The 17,245-nt window shown below is 53.8% G+C and overlaps 1 protein-coding gene across 8 annotated transcripts in view; it reads left to right on the forward strand.

The window, feature by feature from the left end:
- The window catches only part of ADGRL1 (adhesion G protein-coupled receptor L1), a 64,075-nt gene that overhangs the window by 11,979 nt on the left and 34,851 nt on the right, over window positions 1–17,245 (forward strand). For all 8 annotated transcript variants that reach the window (XM_033196058.1, XM_033196051.1, XM_033196055.1 and 5 more), the window contains exon 2: window positions 15,271–15,435. Coding sequence is in view for 6 of the 8 variants with exons in the window: in XM_033196051.1 (XP_033051942.1) it covers window positions 15,366–15,435 (70 nt within the window). In the remaining 2 variants the exon portion in view is untranslated. The remainder of the gene's footprint in view (window positions 1–15,270; window positions 15,436–17,245) is intronic.

Consider the following 17,245-nt stretch of genomic DNA (forward strand, 5'->3'; position numbering starts at 1 on the left):
CACAGGACCTGACGAGCCTGAATGTGATGTGAGGGGAGAGGGATCCAGGATGACTGTCTGGTTCCTGAGTACCTGGAGGGACTGGGCTGCCATCCGCTGAGCTGGAGGATGGGGCGGGGGCTGAAGATGTTGCAAGAACCTTGCCCTGCCTGAGGACCATGTACCTGGGCCCTCTCTGGGCACGTGCTCTGTCTCTGCAAGGTAGGTCTGTTAGTCCCTAAGTAGCAATGGGGAAATAGGTTCAGAGAGGCCAAGTGCTTGCTCTGAAGCTACACAGCAGATTGAAATCCAGGAGCTTCCTTAGGGACCTGCCGGATGCCTGAGGGCTTCCTGGAGGAGGCAGGCTCATGGGCAGCTGGGTTTGGGGAGTGGGCAGGAGGCAGGAGATGCAGCCAGAGGGCTGTGTGTGGAGGGGCCGGCTGCTGCCAGGAAGGGAGGAGACCATGAGGGGGGCCCAGATCCCAGATCCCCACCTTGGTTCCCCACCCCCCCAACCCAAGGCACTCAGACTCCCACCCACTCTAGCGCGCAGAGGGTTGCCATGGCAACTGCAGGCTAGGGCAGGCTAGAGGCGCCCCCTCTCCTCCAGCAGCCGCTTCTCCTCCTGTCGCTCTCCCCATCCCCATCCCAGGGCACCCGAGGACAGAGTCTGGGCCTCAGTGGCCCACCCTGCCGCACCGACCCTTGACTTGAGACAGATGTAGGGCTTAGACGCCAACATACAGGCAGGTGTGCAGCCCCCTGTGTCCCATGGGCGAAATAGGGTCACCTATGGCTGGGTGCAATGGATTCCTGGGTGCATCTGTAGTCCCAGCACTTTGGGAGGCTGAAGCAGGAGGATTGCTTGAGCCTAGGAATTCAAGACTAGCCTGGGCAACACGGTGAAACCTCATCTCTACAAAAAATACAAAAATTAGCCGGGCATGGTTCTGTGTGTCTATAGTCCCAGCTACTTGGGAGGCTGAGCTGGGAGGAGCACTTGAGCCTGGGAGGACGAGGCTGCAGTGAGCTGAGAGTGCACCACTGCACTCCAGCCTGGGCGACAGAGCAAGACCCTGTTGTCTCAAAAAAAAAGGAAAGAAGAAAGAAAGACAAATAGGGTGACTGAAGACCACTCAGGTGCAAGGTGGGGACAGACACAGGTGTGGGCTCACCTGGCCTCACAAGTGCAGAACCTCCAGGCATGACCAGTTCTGAGGATGCAGTCACTCAAATGCAGTGTGGGCCTGGGAGTGGGGGCTCGAGCTTCTGGTGCCCCAGGATCCCCCCATAGCTCACCAAGCCCCACCTGGGGAGCCAGCCCTCCCTGGGTTCAAGCCCCCTTACCAGCTGAGTGTTCCTGGTATGTCTCTTCAATGACAGGACCTCACTTTCCTCCTCTGTAAAATGTGGGTACAAGCCTCTCCCCTTCCTAAATGGTTATTACGATTATGTGAGCTACACATGGAAGGTGCTCGGGCTGGGACATGGAGGTGTCCGCCACTGTTCCTGGCATCTCAGGTGGTTCCTTGCTGGAGAGCCCAGCTAGATGCCCACCCTGTTGTTTGCTGTTTCCTGTAAATGGTTTCTCTAAAGTTCTGCAGCTCAGACCCCTGGCCCCATCTCTGCCTCCCTCCTCACTCCCTGTGTGTCCTGACTCCGTATATGAATTTCCTAGGCTCCCACAACAAATTACCACAGACAGGACAGCTTTAGCAACAGAGACTTTATTGATTTATTTATTTATGTTTCAGAGATGGGGTCTTGCTCTATTGCCCAGGCTGAGGTGTGGTGGTGCAATCACAGGTCACTGCAGTCTCAACCTCCTGGGCTCAAGTGATCCTCCCACTTCAGCCTCCTGAGCAGCTGGGACTACAGGTGCATCCCATCACGCCCAGCTACTTTTTTATATTTGTTTATAGAGCTGGGGTCTCACTGTGTTGCCCAGGCTGGTCTCAAACTCTTGGGCTCAAGCAGTTCTCCCACCTTGGCCTCCCAAAGTGCTGGGATTACAGGTGTGAGCCACTGCAGCCATCAACAGAATTGTGTCGCCTCCCAGCTCTGGAGGTTGGAAGTCCAAGATCAAGATGTCGTCAGGCTTGGTTCCTTCTGGGAGCCTTCAGGAAGAATCCGTTGCAGGCCTGTCTCCTGACTTCTTTTGGTCATTAACTGGCAATCTTCCCTGGCTTCTAGAAGCATCATTCTGGTCTCTGCCTTCATGGTCACGTGGTCTTCTGTGCATGTCTGTGGCCAGGTTTCCCCTTTATATAAGGGCGCCAGTTGTTGGATTAGGACCCACACTAATGACCTCATTTTAACTTGATGATCTCTGTAAGGACTCCACATATTCCCAACACAGTCACATGTGAGTTACCAGGAGTTAGGACTTCAACATATCTTTTGTTTTTTTGGCACCCTAGGACTCCAACCTATCTTTAGTTTTTTTGACACAGGGTCCCACTCTCTTGCCCAGGCTAGAGTGCAATGGTGCAATCAGAGCTCACTGCAGCCTCAACCTCCTGGGCTCAAGCGACCCTCCCACCTCAGCCTTCCCAGTAGCTAGGACTTACAGGCACGTGCCACCATGTTCGGCTAATTTTTGTGTTTTTTGTAGAGATGTGGTCTCACTGTTGCTCAGGCTTGTCTCAAACTCCAAGGCTCAAGTGATCCTCCCACCTTGGCCTCCCAAAGTACTAGGGTTGTGGGTGTGAACCACTGGGTACTGTGCCTAGCCTGGCATTCTTTTTTTTTGGCAGAGGGGTTGCGGGGGGGCGACCGTAATTCAATCTGTAACACCTCCCCCTCCAGAGGCCTCAGGGATGGTCAGGCCTGGGTCTCCCAGGGGACACCCACCATCTGCCAAGCTGAGGCTGGTCCCTTGGGGTGCCTGGAGCTTCCTAGGGGAGCCACTCTGGGGAGAGGTGGTCATGTTCCTGGGGAACTCTGTCTGTACCCCAAAGCAATGGCCCCCTGCCTGTGGGGGTCAGGCGTGGACCCCCAGGTCACAGGGCAGACACCCCATCTCCAGCTATCCTCACTGCCGTCCTTAGTCACTCCCCTGTCTTCAGTTTTTTTTTTTTTTTTTGAGACGGAGTCTTGCTCTGTCGCCCAGTTTGGAGTGCAGTGGTGCAATCTCGGCTCACTGCAAGCTCCGCCTCCTGGGTTCACGCGCCATTCTCATGCCTCAGCCTCCCGAGTACCTGAGACTGCAGGTCCCCGCCACCATGCCCGGCTAATTTTTGTGTTTTTAGTAGAGACAGGATTTCACCTTGTTAGCCAGGATGGTCTCCATCTCCTGACCTCGTGATCCGTCTACCTCGGCCTCCGAAAGTGCTGGGATTATAGGCATGAGCCACTGCTCCTGGCCTTCAGTAAGTTTTTGCTTGGTGACCCACTGTGTGTTCAGGGGGCCAGGAGACAGGAGTCAGGGAAACCAAGTTCCAGCCTCAGACGTCTCCATTCTCCTGGGAGTAGAAAGGAAATCTAGAAGGCTGGGCATGGTGACTCACACCTGTAATCCCAGCACTTTGGGAGACCGAGGTGGGTGGATCACCTGAGGTTGGGAGTTGGAGAGCAGCCTGGCCAACATGGCGAACCCGTCTCTACTAAAACTACAAAAATTAGCCGGGTGTGGTGGCATGTCACTGTAATCTCAGCTACTCAGGAGGCTGAGGCAGGAGAATCATTTGAACCCGGGAGGTGGAGGTTGCAGTGAGCTGAGATCGCTCCACTGCACTCCAGCCTGGGCGACAGAGCAAGACTCCATCTCAAAAAACAACAACAAAAGGCCAGGCCCAGTGGCTCACGTCTGTGATCCCAGCACTCTGGGAGACCAAAGCAGGTGGATCACCTGAGGTTGGGAGTTTAAGACCAGCCTGACCAACATGGCAAAACCTCCTCTCTACTAAAATTACAAAAATTAGCCAGGATTGATGGTGTGTGACTGTAATCCTAGCTACTCAGGAGGCTGAGGCAGGAGAATTGCTTGAACTCGGGAGGTGGAGGTTGCAGTGAGCCGAGATCGCGCCACTGCACTCCAGCCTGGGCGACAGAGTGAGACTCCATCTCAAAAAATAAATAAAATAAAATAAAGGAACTCTAGGAGTGGTCAAGTAAAAGTATGGAGCAGGGATGGGATGGATGATGTTATGGACTAAACTGTATGTTCTCACCTTCCTCCCAAATGCAGAGGTTGAAGCCCTCACTCCCAGCGTGAGTGTATTTGGAGGTAGGCCCTTGAGGGAGGTAATTAAGGTTAAATGAGATCTTAAGGGTGGGGCCCCCTACTCTGAAAGGACTGGTATCCCAATAAGAAGAGAGAGGCTGGGGCTTGTGACTCATGCCTATAATCCCAGCACTTTGGGAGGCCAAGGCAAGAGGATCACTTGAGGCCAGAAGCTCAAGACCAGCCTGGGCAATATAGCAAGACCCCATCGCTACAAAAGAATCAAAAAAGTAGCTGGGCACAGGGGCATGCACCTGTAGTCCCAGCTACTCAGAAGGCTGAGGCGGGAGGATTGCATGAGCCTGGGAGGTTGAGACTGCAGTGAGCCGGGATTGTGCCACTGCACTCCAGCCTGAGCAAGACAGCCAGAACTTGTCTCAGAAAAAAAAAGAGAGAGAGAGACAGCAGGGATCTGTCTCCCTCTGTGCATGTCCAGAGAAGAGGCCCTGTGAGGATACAGTGAGAAGGCGGAAGAGAATTTCCACAGAAACTGAATTTGCTGGCACCTTGATCTTGGAATTGTGGCCTCCAGAACGAGGAGGAAGTAAATTTCTGCTGTGTAAGCTGCTGCACAGTCTGTGGTACTTTGTTATGGCAGCCCAAGCTAATAGAGAAAGTGACAATGGGGACAAGGGATGCTTCACCCTGTCTGTGTGCCAGGAGCATCCCAAGTGTCTCGTGTGTGAATTTGTCCTGTTGCACAGCTGTCCTCTGAGGTATCCCCTTTTTACCAAGAAGAAAACAGAGACACGAGGTCACGGCATGGCGAGGGATGCACAGGCAGGCGGCGACCACAGGGCGCTGTGTGTGATACAGGGTGGCAGAGGCCCATGTCTGCGTCTCTGGGGAGGACACCTCTGAGTCTGAGGGACACAGATGGGGACAGAGGCTGAGGCTGAGGCTGCAGGGTGGGAACCCGCATGGCTGGAGGGAGATAAGGTGGGAGCCAGAGGCGTTGGAGGGGTTAAAGCAGAAGACTCACCAGTCAACATTGTCTTTAGTTTTTTTTTTTTTTTTTTTTTTTTTTTTTTTTGAGACGGAGTCTTGCTCTGCCGCCCAGGCTGGAGTGCAGTGGCCGGATCTCAGCTCACTGCAAGCCCCGCCTCCCGGGTTCACGCCATTCTCCTGTCTCAGCCTCCCGAGTAGCTGGGACTACAGGCGCCCACCTCGTCGCCCGGCTAGTTTTTTGTATTTTTTAGTAGAGACGGGGTTTCACCGTGTTAGCCAGGATGGTCTCGATCTCCTGACCTCGTGATCCGCCCGTCTCGACCTCCCAAAGTGCTGGGATTACAGGCTTGAGCCACCGCGCCCGGCCTTTTTTTTTTTTTTTTTTTAAGATGGCTTCTCACTCTGTCGCTCAGGCTGGAGTTGGTGGTGCAATCTTGGCTCACTGCGACCTCCGCCTCCCAGGTTCAAGTAATTCTCCTACCTCAGCCTCCAGAGTAGGTGAGAATACAGGTCCCTGCCACCAAACCCGGCTAATTTTTGTATTTTTAATAGAGATGGGGTTTCACCATGTTGGCCAGGCTGGTCTTGAACTCCTGACTTCAGGGGATCTGCCCTCCTCAGCCTCCCAAAGTGCTGGGATCACAGGCGTGAGCCACCGCGCCCGGCCACGATTGTCTTTTAAAACACCCCTCTGGAATGGATGAACCTGGAGGACCTTATGCTAAGTGAAATAAGCCAGACACAGAAAGACAAATGGCGCGTGACCTCACTTATCTGTGGAATCTAAAAAAGAATTGAACTCATAGAAGCAGAGTAGAGCAGTGGTTATGGGGATGAGGGCACAGGGGAAGGTGGGGGATATAGGTCAAAGAGTACAAGCTTTCAGCTTTCAGATAAACACGTTTTAACCAGGCAGGATGGCTTGTGCCTATAATCCCAGCACTTTGGGAGGCCAAGGCGGGAGCATCACTTGACACCAGGAGTGCAAGGCCAGCCTGAACAACATAGCAAGACCTGTCTCCACAAAAAAATTTAAAATTAGCCAAGCATGGTGGCACACACCTGTAATCCCAGCTACACGGAAGGCTGAGGTGGGAGGATCTCTTGAGCCCAGGAGTTCAAGGTTGCAGTGAGCTGTGATGGTGCCACTGCACTCCAGCCTTGGCAGCACAGTAAGATCCCATCTCTAAAAAAAAAAGTTCCAGAGACCTAAGGTACAGCATGGTGACTATAATTAATAGCAGGGCTGGGCGTGGTGGCTCACGCCTGTAATCCCAGCACTTTGGGAGACCGAGGTGGGCGGATCACGAGGTCAGGAGATCGAGACCATCCTGGCTAACACGGTGAAACCCTGTCTCTACTAACAATACAAAAAAAAAATTAGCCGAGCGTGGTGGCAGGCGCCTGTAGTCCCAGCTACTCGGGAGGCTGAAGCAGGAGAATGGCGTGAACCAGGGAGGCGAAGCTTACAGTGAGCTGAGATGTGCCACTGCACTCCAGCCTGGGCAACAGAGCGAGACTCCGTCTCAAAAAAAAAAAAAAAAAAAAAAAGGCAGGCCAGGTGTGGTAGCTCACACCTATAATTGCAGCACTTTAGGAGGCCGAGGCAGGCAGATTGCTTGACCTCAAGAGTTTGAGACCAGCCTGGGCAACATGAGACCCCATCTCTACTAAAAATACAAAAATTAACCAGGCATGGTGGTGCCCACCTGTAGCCCCAGCCACTTGGGAGGCTGAGGCATGGGAATTGCTTGAACCTGGGAGGGAGAAGTTGCAGTGAGCCAAGATTGCGCCACTGCACTCCAGCCTGGGTGACAGAGTGAGACTCCATCTAAAAATAATAATTATTATTAAATTATTGTTATTAATATTAATAAAAAATATTGTTATTATAGCATATTGTTTTCTTGAAACTTGCTGAGGAATTAGACTCAAGTGTTCTCATCACACATACCAGAAAGGTATCTAGGTGAGGTGTTGGATATGTTGTTAGTTAGCTTGGTTGTAATTTCATAACACATGTGGATATCAAAATATCATATAACCTTAAATACATGTAATTTCTATTTGTCAATGATGCCTCACAGTAAAGCTAGGGCGAAAATAAAAAGGACCATTCTGTGCAACAATTCACATGTCCATTACCGACGAACGGATAAAGAAAACGTGGTCCCCCCATGCAGTGGAATATTACGCAGCCGTAAAACAGAATGAAGCTTGAATCCAGGCTGTGACGTTGGGTGAGCCTTGGAAACTTGGTGCTGAGTGAGAGAAGCTGGACACAAAATAAGGCCGGGAACAGTGGCTCACACCCGTAATCTCAGCATTTTACGAGGCCAAGATGGGCAGATCACTTGAGTCCAGGAGTTTGAGGCCAGCCTGGGCAACATGACAAAATCCTGCCTCTACAAAAAAATACAAAAATTAGCCAGGAGTTAATTTAGGGGGGTCATGTGACTATAGTCCCAGCTACTCAGGAGGCTGAGACAGGAGGATCACTTGACCCTGGGAGGTAGAGGTTACCGTGAGCCGAGATTGTGCTACTACTGCACTCCAGCCTGGGCAACAGAGTGAGACCCCCATCTAACTTAGGGGAAAAAAAAAAAAGGCCACATAGTGTGCGATTCCATTTGTATGAAATGTCTAGAATAGGTAAATCCATGGAGACAGAAAGTAGAGTATAAGGTACCAGGGCTGGGTGACGAGGGGAGAGGGTGTTACTGTTTAGTGGGTAAGGAGTTTCTATTTGGGGTGATAAAAAAGTTTTGGAGGCCAGGCACGATGGCTCATGCCTGTAATCCCAACATGTTGGGAGGCCGAGGTGGGTGGATCACTTGAGGTCAGGAGTTCCAGACTAGCCTGGCCAACATGGTGAAGCCCCATGTCTACTCGTGGTGGCGGGCGCCTATAATCCCAGCTATTCGGGAGGCTGAGACAGGAGAATTGCTTAAACCTGGGAGGTGGAGCTTGCAGTGAGCTGGGATTGCACCGTTGCACTCCAGCTGGGTGATAAGAGTGAAACTCTGTTTAAAAAAAAAAAAAAAGTGTTGGAAATAGATAGTGGTGATGGTTGTTGAACAGCATTTGAGAATTCAGTTACTGCCCCTGAATTGTACACTAAGAAATGGTTTAAGTGCCAGCCTGGGCAACATAGCAAGACCGGCTGGGCATCGTGGCACGTGCCTGTAATCCTAGCTACTCGGGAGGCTGAGGTGGGAGGGATACTTGAGCCTGGTAGTTCAAAGCTGCAGTGAGCTGACATCGTGCCACTGCACTTCAGCCTGGGCAACAGTGAGAGACCCTGTCTCAAAAACATAAATAAATAGTTCATGTGTTTAAAATTATACCATAATAAAAAAAAAAAAAACTGGCCTCTAAGCTAGGTATGATGGCTAACACCTATAACCCCAGCACTTTGGGAGGCTAAGGCAGGTGGATCACCTGAGGTCAGGCGTTCAAGACCAGCTTGGCCAACATGATGAAACCCCATCTTGACTGGGTGTGGTGGCTCATGCCTATAATCCCAGCACTTTGGGAGGCCAAGATGGGTGGATCACGAGGTCAGGAGATCGAGACCATCCTGGCTAATACAGTGAAACCCCATCTCTACTAAAAAAAAAAGTACAAAAGGCTGGGCGCGGTGGCTCAAGCCTGTAATCCCAGCACTTTGGGAGGCCGAGACGGGTGGATCGCGAGGTCAGGAGATCGAGACCATCCTGGCTAACACGGCGAAACCCCGTCTCTACTAAAAAATAGAAAAAACTAGCCGGGCGAGTTGGCGGGCGCCTGTAGTCCCAGCTACTCGGGAGGCTGAGGCAGGAGAATGGCGTAAACCCGGGAGGCGGAGCTTGCAGTGAGCTGAGATCCGGCCACTGCACTCCAGCCTGGGCGACTGCGAGACTCTGTCTCAAAAAAAAAAAAAAAAAAGTACAAAAAATTAGCCGGGTGGTGGTGGGCTCCTGTAGTCCCAGCTACTCGGGAGGCTGAGGCAGGAGAATAGTGTGAACCCAGGAGGTGGAGCTTGCAGTGAGCTGAGATCACGCCACTGCACTCCAGCCTGGGCAACAGAGCGAGACTCCGTCTCAAAAAAAAAAAAAATCTTTACTAAAACAACAAAAAAATTATAACAATTAGCTGGGTGTGATGGTGGGTGCCTGTAATCCCAGCTACTCAGGAGGCTGAGGCAGGAGAATCGCTTGAACCCGGGAGGTGGAAATTGCAGTGAGACGAGATTGCACCACTGCACTCCAGCCCGGGCAACAGACTGAGACTCTGTCTCAAAAAAAAAAAGAATAGAAAAAAGAAAAAATGGCGTGGGGGGGTGGGTTGCCTCTGGCTGCTAGGAGAGCCTGGATGTAGGAGGCAAAGGGGCCAGAGGGCACTTGGGGAGTGGCCAGGGCCCAGGACTAGAGGGGCAGGTGCTGAAGACAGATGTGTGGACCAACACTGGGGTGTTCTGAAAGTATACACAGCTCCAAGACTTACTCTGGAACTGGATTTAGGGGTGAGAGAGGAGGCAAGGGTTTCAGCTCCTGGGGTTCTGGCTGGAGGGCCTGGGAGGATGGTGGCACCATGCACTGACGTAGGGGCTTGTTTTGGTCTCGTTGGGCTGAAGATGCCTTAGAGTTCCTGGCAGAGGTATAGATGGATCGGGGGGGCTCCACTCTGGTGTCTCAGCATTCTAGGGTGCAGCCTGGGAGGAAGAGAGGGACTGCCTCTTCCGTGGGTGTCTTTGTGCCCTGACTGGCACCAGGCTGTGCACGGCACCCTCTGATGGGGCCTATGTGGGCCCAGCATGTACATGCACTGCTCTCCTTACCAGCACCCTGCAGAATAGCAGCGCAGAGGGAACCAGGGCCAGGGAGGTGAAGAGACCAGCTCAAGGTCACACCAGGCACGTACAAGGCAAAATTGGTATCTAGACCCATGTGGATTGGCTGCCCACACAACTTGGCATCGGGTGGATTCCCCGCCATTTTGCTTTGTTTTGTTTTATTGAGAGGGTCTTGCTCTGTTGCCCAGACTGGAGTGCAGTGGCAGGATCATAGCTTAATGCAGCCTTGCAAACTCCTGGGCTCAAGTGATCCTCTTGCCTCAGCCTCCCGAGTAGCTAGGTGCCACCACGCCAAATTAAAAAAAAAAAATTTGGCTGGGCGCTGTGGCTCATGCCTGTAATCCCAGCACTTTGGGAGGCTGAGGCAGGCCGATCACGAGGTCAAGAGATCGAGACCATCCTGGCCAACATGGTGAAACCCCGTCTCTACTAAAAATACAAAAAAATAGCTGGGCATGGTGGCACATGCCTGTAGTCCCAGCTACTCAAGAGGCTGAGGCAGGAGGATCGCTTGAACCCAGGAGGCGGAAGTTGCAATGAGCCGAGATCGCACCACTGCTCTCTAGTCTGGTAACAGAGCAAGACTCCGTCTCAAAAAAAAGAGAAAATTCTAGAGACATGTTGCCCAGGCTGGAGTGCAGTGGCACGATCATAGCTCACTGCAGCCTTGAACTCCTGGGCTCAAGTGATCCACCCACCTTAGCCTCCCAAAGCACTGGGATCACAGGCATGAGTCAACACACCAAGCCAGCCATTTTTACTTCCCCTCAGCAGTTCCTCTTGCTAGGATACCTGTTGCAGTGTGAAAGAAAGCACTTGGAGACCCAGAGAGGGAAGTACTCCTCAGCTTGGGGCTCCCTTGAACCTTTCTGTGGTTCTGGGAAGTTGGGGGGGAAATGAGGAAGTTGAAATGAGAAAGCCACTCCCCATCCCCAAGGTAACATGCTGGAAAATGATCTGAAAGTGACACCGACCATGTCTAGTCAGGGATGTGGGGGGAGATGCGGATAGGGGCTGGTGGCGGCTGGGGGGGCAACATGCTGTAAAATGATCTGAAAGTGACACCAGCCGTGTCTAGTCAGTGGATGGGAGCTGGTGGCGGCTCGAGGGGTAACATGCTGTAAAATGATCTGAAAGTGACACCAGCCGTGTCTTGTCAGGGATGTGGGGGGAGATGCAGATGGGGGCTGGAGGTGACTGGGGGGATTTACTGAAGAAGCTGGGGCAGTGGAGAGGGAGCTGGCATCAGGAGTGGGCATGAGAGGGGAAGCGGGCAGAGAGCTGCAAGGCTGGAGAGGGGATGTTCAGGGCTGTCTAGCAGATATTATCTTCCCATTTCCCATGTGAGGAGACTGAGGTCTGGAGGCAGGTGTCCTGCCCTATGGGGATCTTTATTTATTGAGGGCCTGTGCCGTTTATTTTATTTTATTTATCTATTTATTATTATTTTTTGAGACAGAGTCTCGCTCTGTCACTCAGGCTGGGGTGCAGTGGCGCGATCTCGGCTCACTGCAAGCTCCACCTCCTGGGTTCACACCATTCTCCTGCCTCAGCCTCCCGAATAGCTGGGACTACAGGCGCCCGCCGCCACGCCCGGCTAATTTTTTTGTGTTTTTAGTAGAGATGGGGTTTTACCGTGTTAGCCAGGATGGTCTCGATCTCCTGACCTTGTGATCCGCCCGCCTTGGCCTCCTAAAGTGCTGGGATTATAGGCGTGAGCCACCGCGCCTGGCTTATTTATTTTTGAGACAGTCTGGCTCCGTCGCCCAGGCTGGAGTGCAATGTCGTGATCTTGGCTCATTGCAACCTCTACCTCTTGGGTTCAACCAATTCTCGTGTCTCAGCCTCCTGAGTAGCTGGGATTACAGGCACCCGCCACCACGCCCAGCTTGGTATTTTTAGTAGAGACAGGGTTTCACCATGTTGGCCAGGCTGGTCTTGAACTCCCGACCTCTGTTGATCCGCCCGCGTCGGCTTCCCAAAGTGCTGGGATTATAGGCGTGAGCCGCCGCGCCCGGCCGTGTGCTCATTTATAAGGGCCTCTCTCAAGAAGCTTGTGTTGATATGAAAAGGTAATTTCAGGTGCTCACTTGAGAGCTGTGAATTAAAAACACGGAAAAGGATGGCGGGTGAGGGCAGCAGGCGAGGGCTGTTTTGTTTGCAGGGGGCCAGGGTAGGTCACTCTGCTGGGGTGACCTTGCTGCTGAGCCCTGAACAATGAGCAGCTGCAGCCAATGTGCAGGGATCCTGCTTGGGGGCTGGAACTGGAATGTTTCAGGAACAGGAGGGAGGACAGAATGGGGCTTGGAGAGCTTGGTGGTACCAGTTCACCCACAGCCTCTGGGCTCTGGTGAGGAACTGAGACCCCAGCAGAGACTGGTTAATGTTCGGATCAGTGTCATTACGTGGTCCCTTAGCTCTGAGTGGAGGGCGGATTGGGAGGCGGGTAAGGAGGCCGGGACAACGTACAAGTGACATAGGATGGTGGCATGGACCTGGGTGCTGTGCTTGGAGCCAGAAGCGGGCAGGTTGGTGAGATACTTTGGAGGCAGAGCCCACAGGACTTGCGGATGGCTTCTGTGAGGGGGATGACAGGGAAGGTGAGGAATCAAGGCAGAGTCCTAGCTTTAGGATCTGAGATTCATTCAACAAATAATTCATTGCCGTGTGCCAGGCCTATTCTCAAAGTTGAGGATATGAAGTCAGCTGTGGGGGTGGCCTCACACAGTAATCCCAGCACTTTGGGATGCTGAGGCAAGAGGATCTCTTGAGGCCAGAAGTTCATGTTCAGCCTGGGCAACATAGCAAGACCTCATCTTTACAAAATAAAATAAATTAGCCGGACGTGATGGTGTATACCTGTGGTCTCAGCTACTAGGGAGGCCGAGACAGGAGGATCGCTTGAGCCTGGGTGGTGTAGGCTGCAGTGAACCATGATTTCACCGCTACACTCCAGCGTGAGTGACAGAGCAAGATCCTATCTCTAAAAAAAAAGTAAATAAAAGTTGGAGATACGGCTACCATGAGCAAAACAGTTCAGTGATCCCTGCCCCATGAAAAGGACATTCTATACACCAGGTGAATAGTTCTATCTGAGCAGAGGGCTGAAGGAGCCGGCCATGTGGACAGTGGGTTGGCAGAAGCGACAGGTGCAAAGGCCCTGGGGCAGGGCCTGCTGTGGTGCAGGAATGGCAGGAGTGACTGGGGCAGAAATGGGGTCAGGGAGCTAACTGGGCCAATTGCAAGGGTTTCGGTTTTCAGCAGGGAAATAGTAGTGGGGGCTTGGAGGGGAGATTCCAGGCTGGACATAAGAGATTTGAAAGTGCTGCCTCGATAGTACTGAGAGCCCAGGACAGCCTGAGATGGGACAGGCTGCGATGACAGTTGGATGTGACAGAGCAGGGGTTCCCATGCTGGAGGGCCCACCTCAGAGAATGTGTATTTCTGGCCAGCACAGTGGCTCACGCCTGTAATCCCAGCACTTTGGGAGACTGACGCGGGAGGATCTTTTTTTTTTTTTTTTTTTTTTTTGAGACTGCACCCGGCCAACAGGAGGATCATTTGAGGCCAGGAGTTCGAGACCAGCTTGGGCAACATAGCAAGATCCTGTCTCTATAAAAAATTTAAAAATTAGCTGGGCATGTTGGCGAGAGCCTGTGGTCCCAGCTACTGGAAAGGCTGAAGTGGGAGTATCACTTAAACCCAGGATCTGGAGGCTGCAGTGAGCCGTCACTGTGCCACTGTACTCCAGCCTGGGCAACAGAGCAGGACCCTGTCTCTTAATAAAAGAAAGAGAGGCCGGGCGCGGTGGCTCACGCCTGTCATCAGCACTTTGGGAGGCCGAGACGGACGGATCACGAGGTCAGGAGATCGAGACCACAGTGAAACCCCATCTCTACTAAAAATACAAAAAAAATTAGCTGGCCACGGTAGCGGGCGCCTGTAGTCCCAGCTACTTGGGAGGCTGAGGCAGGAGAATGGCATGAACCCAGGAGGCGGAGCTTGCAGTGAGCCGAGATCGCGCCACTGCACTCCAGCCTGGGCGACAGAGCGAGACTCTGTCTCGGAAAAAAAAAGAAAGAAAGAAAGAATGTGCGTTTCTACCAAGTTCCTGGCAAGGCGGATTCCAGTATGCTGGGGCCACACCTGGAGAACCAGGGTGTAGATAAAGAGCTGAGGACAGATATTTGAGCATGCAAACTTGAGAGGATCTGGGGAGACTGAGGCAGGGAGAGAGGTGAGAAGGAACAGCCTTGAGGCAGGAAGAAACTGGTTAGAACCGAGCCCTGGACTGGGCACAGTGGTTCATTCCTGTAATCCCAAAGTTTTGGGGGACCCAGGCAGGAAGATCCTTTAAGTCCAGAAGTTTGAGATCAGTCTGGGCAACACAGCAAGACCTCTTCTCTGCAACAAATTTAAAAATTAGCTGGTGATAGTGGTGCAAGCCTGTGATCTCAGCTACTCGGGAGGCTGAGATGGGAGGATCGCTTGAGTCTGGGAGGTCGAGGCCGCAGTGAGCTATGATTGTATCATTGCACTCCAGCCTGGGCAACAGAGTGAGACCCGGTTTCTAAAATAAAAAAAGAAAAAGAACTGAGCCGCTATGCCTGGTGACACAGCAGGTGGGGAGGATGGCAAGGGATGGTACACAATTCTCACCCCCCTACATCCCCCCTGCGCCACCCCCACAGGAGGAGGCAGTGCCCCCCTCCTACCCCGCCTGCCTGTCTCCAGCTTACCCTGAAGGTCTCCCAGAGAGGAAAGAGGGGACTTGGGCGTCCCTGGTTCCCGATCTGTGGCGCCAGCTAGATTCTAATTAGCCACCAGAGCTTGAGAGACAGGAAGCAGGGGGCTGGGGGCGGGGGCTGGGATTCCTGCCCAAGACAGGGAGGCTGCAAGTTGGGCTGCACGCCTGGGTCCCTCACTCGGGAGGACGCTCATTTCCTCCTTTCTCACAGTGAGGATGTGGGTCGGGGAGGTGAGTGGGCAGGGTCAGGACAGGGGCATGGGGAAGAGGCTTCCGGAGGAGCTGTCCCAGGAGGTTCCGGCGAGGAAGAGTTGGCAGTCTGTTTGCCCAGAGGTGCCCAGATGGGTGGGTCTGCCTGCTGCGTGTAGGGGTGGGGGCTGTGGTGTGAGCTGCAGGCCCTGGAGGGGCCCCTACAGATAGGGCTGGCTCGAGGGACGTGCTGGACCTCAGGCTCTCAGAGCCACTCAGCCACCAGCAGGAGGAGAGGGGAGCAGCCCGGAGGCCTATCCCCACCTCACTCTCCCTGTCCTCCCCCAGGCTGGTGGTCCAGGCCGTGGTGCCCGCCAGGTGATGCGGGGCGAAGCCCCCCGCACAGGCCACTGAGAGTCTCGGACACGTACCCGGCTGCCACCATGGCCCGCCTGGCCGCAGTGCTCTGGAATCTGTGTGTCACCGCCGTCCTGGTCACCTCGGCCACCCAAGGTAGGTGCTGCTGGCGCCGGGGAGGGGCCTCGGCTCCCAAACCCTGCTGGGAAGGCAGATAAAATGTTGAAACCCCTCCTGATCACTCAGTAAAGAATCACAGCCCCCTGCCCTGCCCAGACCTCAGCTGCAGCAGGCCAGTGGAAGACTCAGTGGTAACACACACCCCAGCGCCACCAAGAGGCCCCTGGACCATCCCCTCACCTCCAAGTCAGCTGGGCCAGGTTGGTAGGGGCCATCCCGCTGTGGCCCCTGGGACGAGGACAGGCCTTCTTGGTGAGCCGATGCTCCTCTCTCCCTCTCTCTCTCTCTCTCTCTCTCTCTCTCTCTCTCTGTCTCTGTGATTACATCTTCAAGGCTCTCACTGGGAAGAAGGCTTAATTAAAGCATGCCCGCTGACGTTTATTTAAAAACAACTAATTACCCGCTCAGCCCTATGCCGGCCCTGGGATCCTGCACACGCCACAATTAGTGCCCCAAGCCTGCCCGCCCACCCTCACCGATTACTCAATTACTGGCCCCGTGGCGGGCCCAGGCCAGGAGCAAGGGCGGGATAAGGTGAGAGGCCAAGAGAAGAGGCCAGTGGGCCTGGCCCCTCACCCTGGGATGTGCCCCCTGCCTGCCCTGACATCCCTGTGTGAAGGGCATGGGCGGGTGACTCTGCTCCCTCCGGACCTGCCCTCTGGAAAGCTCCAAAGGTTGAAGGGACACGGTTCAGCTGGGCCCCAGGGCCTTGGCACTGCCCCGCTGGCCAGCAGCCTCACTCCCCTGCTGCTACATTCTCTGCCCATCCGGGTCCTGCCCTATAGCCCCAGCTGGGCCGGGAGGGGCCGCCTCCACCCCCAGACCCATCTGAGCCAGGCTTCCACCCCCGGCCCTCCCCCCCAAGCCCGGGAAGGCTAAAATTAGATGAGGAGGCAGATGGTGCTGGAGGAACACATGTGAAATGTTCCCCCTGCTGGGACTCAACTCACCCCAAAAAACCCCAGGGGCCTCCCTGCCATACCCCTGGGGTACCCACCCAGATCTCTGGAAAGGCTCGACTCCGTGACTGTCCCACACGAGTGCCCTCCCGAAACCTCATACAGCAGGGGCCACTTCCTTCACCTACAAGAGACGGTCCCCACACTGGGGCGTCTGGGCCCCTGGCTGAATCCCTGCTCCCCTCCAGCACCCCGCAGGGCCTGGCTGGGACCAGCGTCACAGAAGGTGCTGCCCTGGCCAGCATGGACCCTGCCAGGCACCCTCTGTTGTGCACACAAACCGCCTTAATAATACTCATAATAACAATAATTAGTATTCATATCATCTTACTGCGCTCTGCGCACATTAACACCCTGGAGCCATCACAACAGCCCTGTGAGATGGGAATTGTCCTCTCTGCCCCTCAGGGGAGGGACAGAGACACAGAGGCGGTCAGTGACTTGGATGAGGCTGCAGCCAGGGAGTGGCCAGGCTGGAATTCCAATCCCAGCCGGCTGTCTGGCTCCTACATTCTGGTTCTCCGTCCCCGTGTGGTACAAAATAATGGCCGACATGGGGCAGTGCAGTCCCCCCCGGGAGCTCAGCCTGCTCAGGACACATCCCTTCCTTGTCACAGTGAAACCCCGGGAGGTTTCCCAGATGATACTGATCAGGCACCCTCCATGTTCAGGGTGCCATGCTCCTTGCTTCCTTCAAGAGCAGTTTCTAAGGCACAGAATCCCTGCAGGATGACCCGGGGCTGTAGGTGCTCATTTTACAGATTGGGAAACTGAGGTTGGGGAGAGAACAACAGTGGGTATTCAAACTTTTTTTATATTTTTATTTT

The sequence above is a fragment of the Trachypithecus francoisi genome, unplaced genomic scaffold (genome assembly GCF_009764315.1).
Source record: "Trachypithecus francoisi isolate TF-2019V2 unplaced genomic scaffold, Tfra_2.0 Lachesis_group5, whole genome shotgun sequence".
NCBI lineage: Eukaryota > Metazoa > Chordata > Mammalia > Primates > Cercopithecidae > Trachypithecus > Trachypithecus francoisi.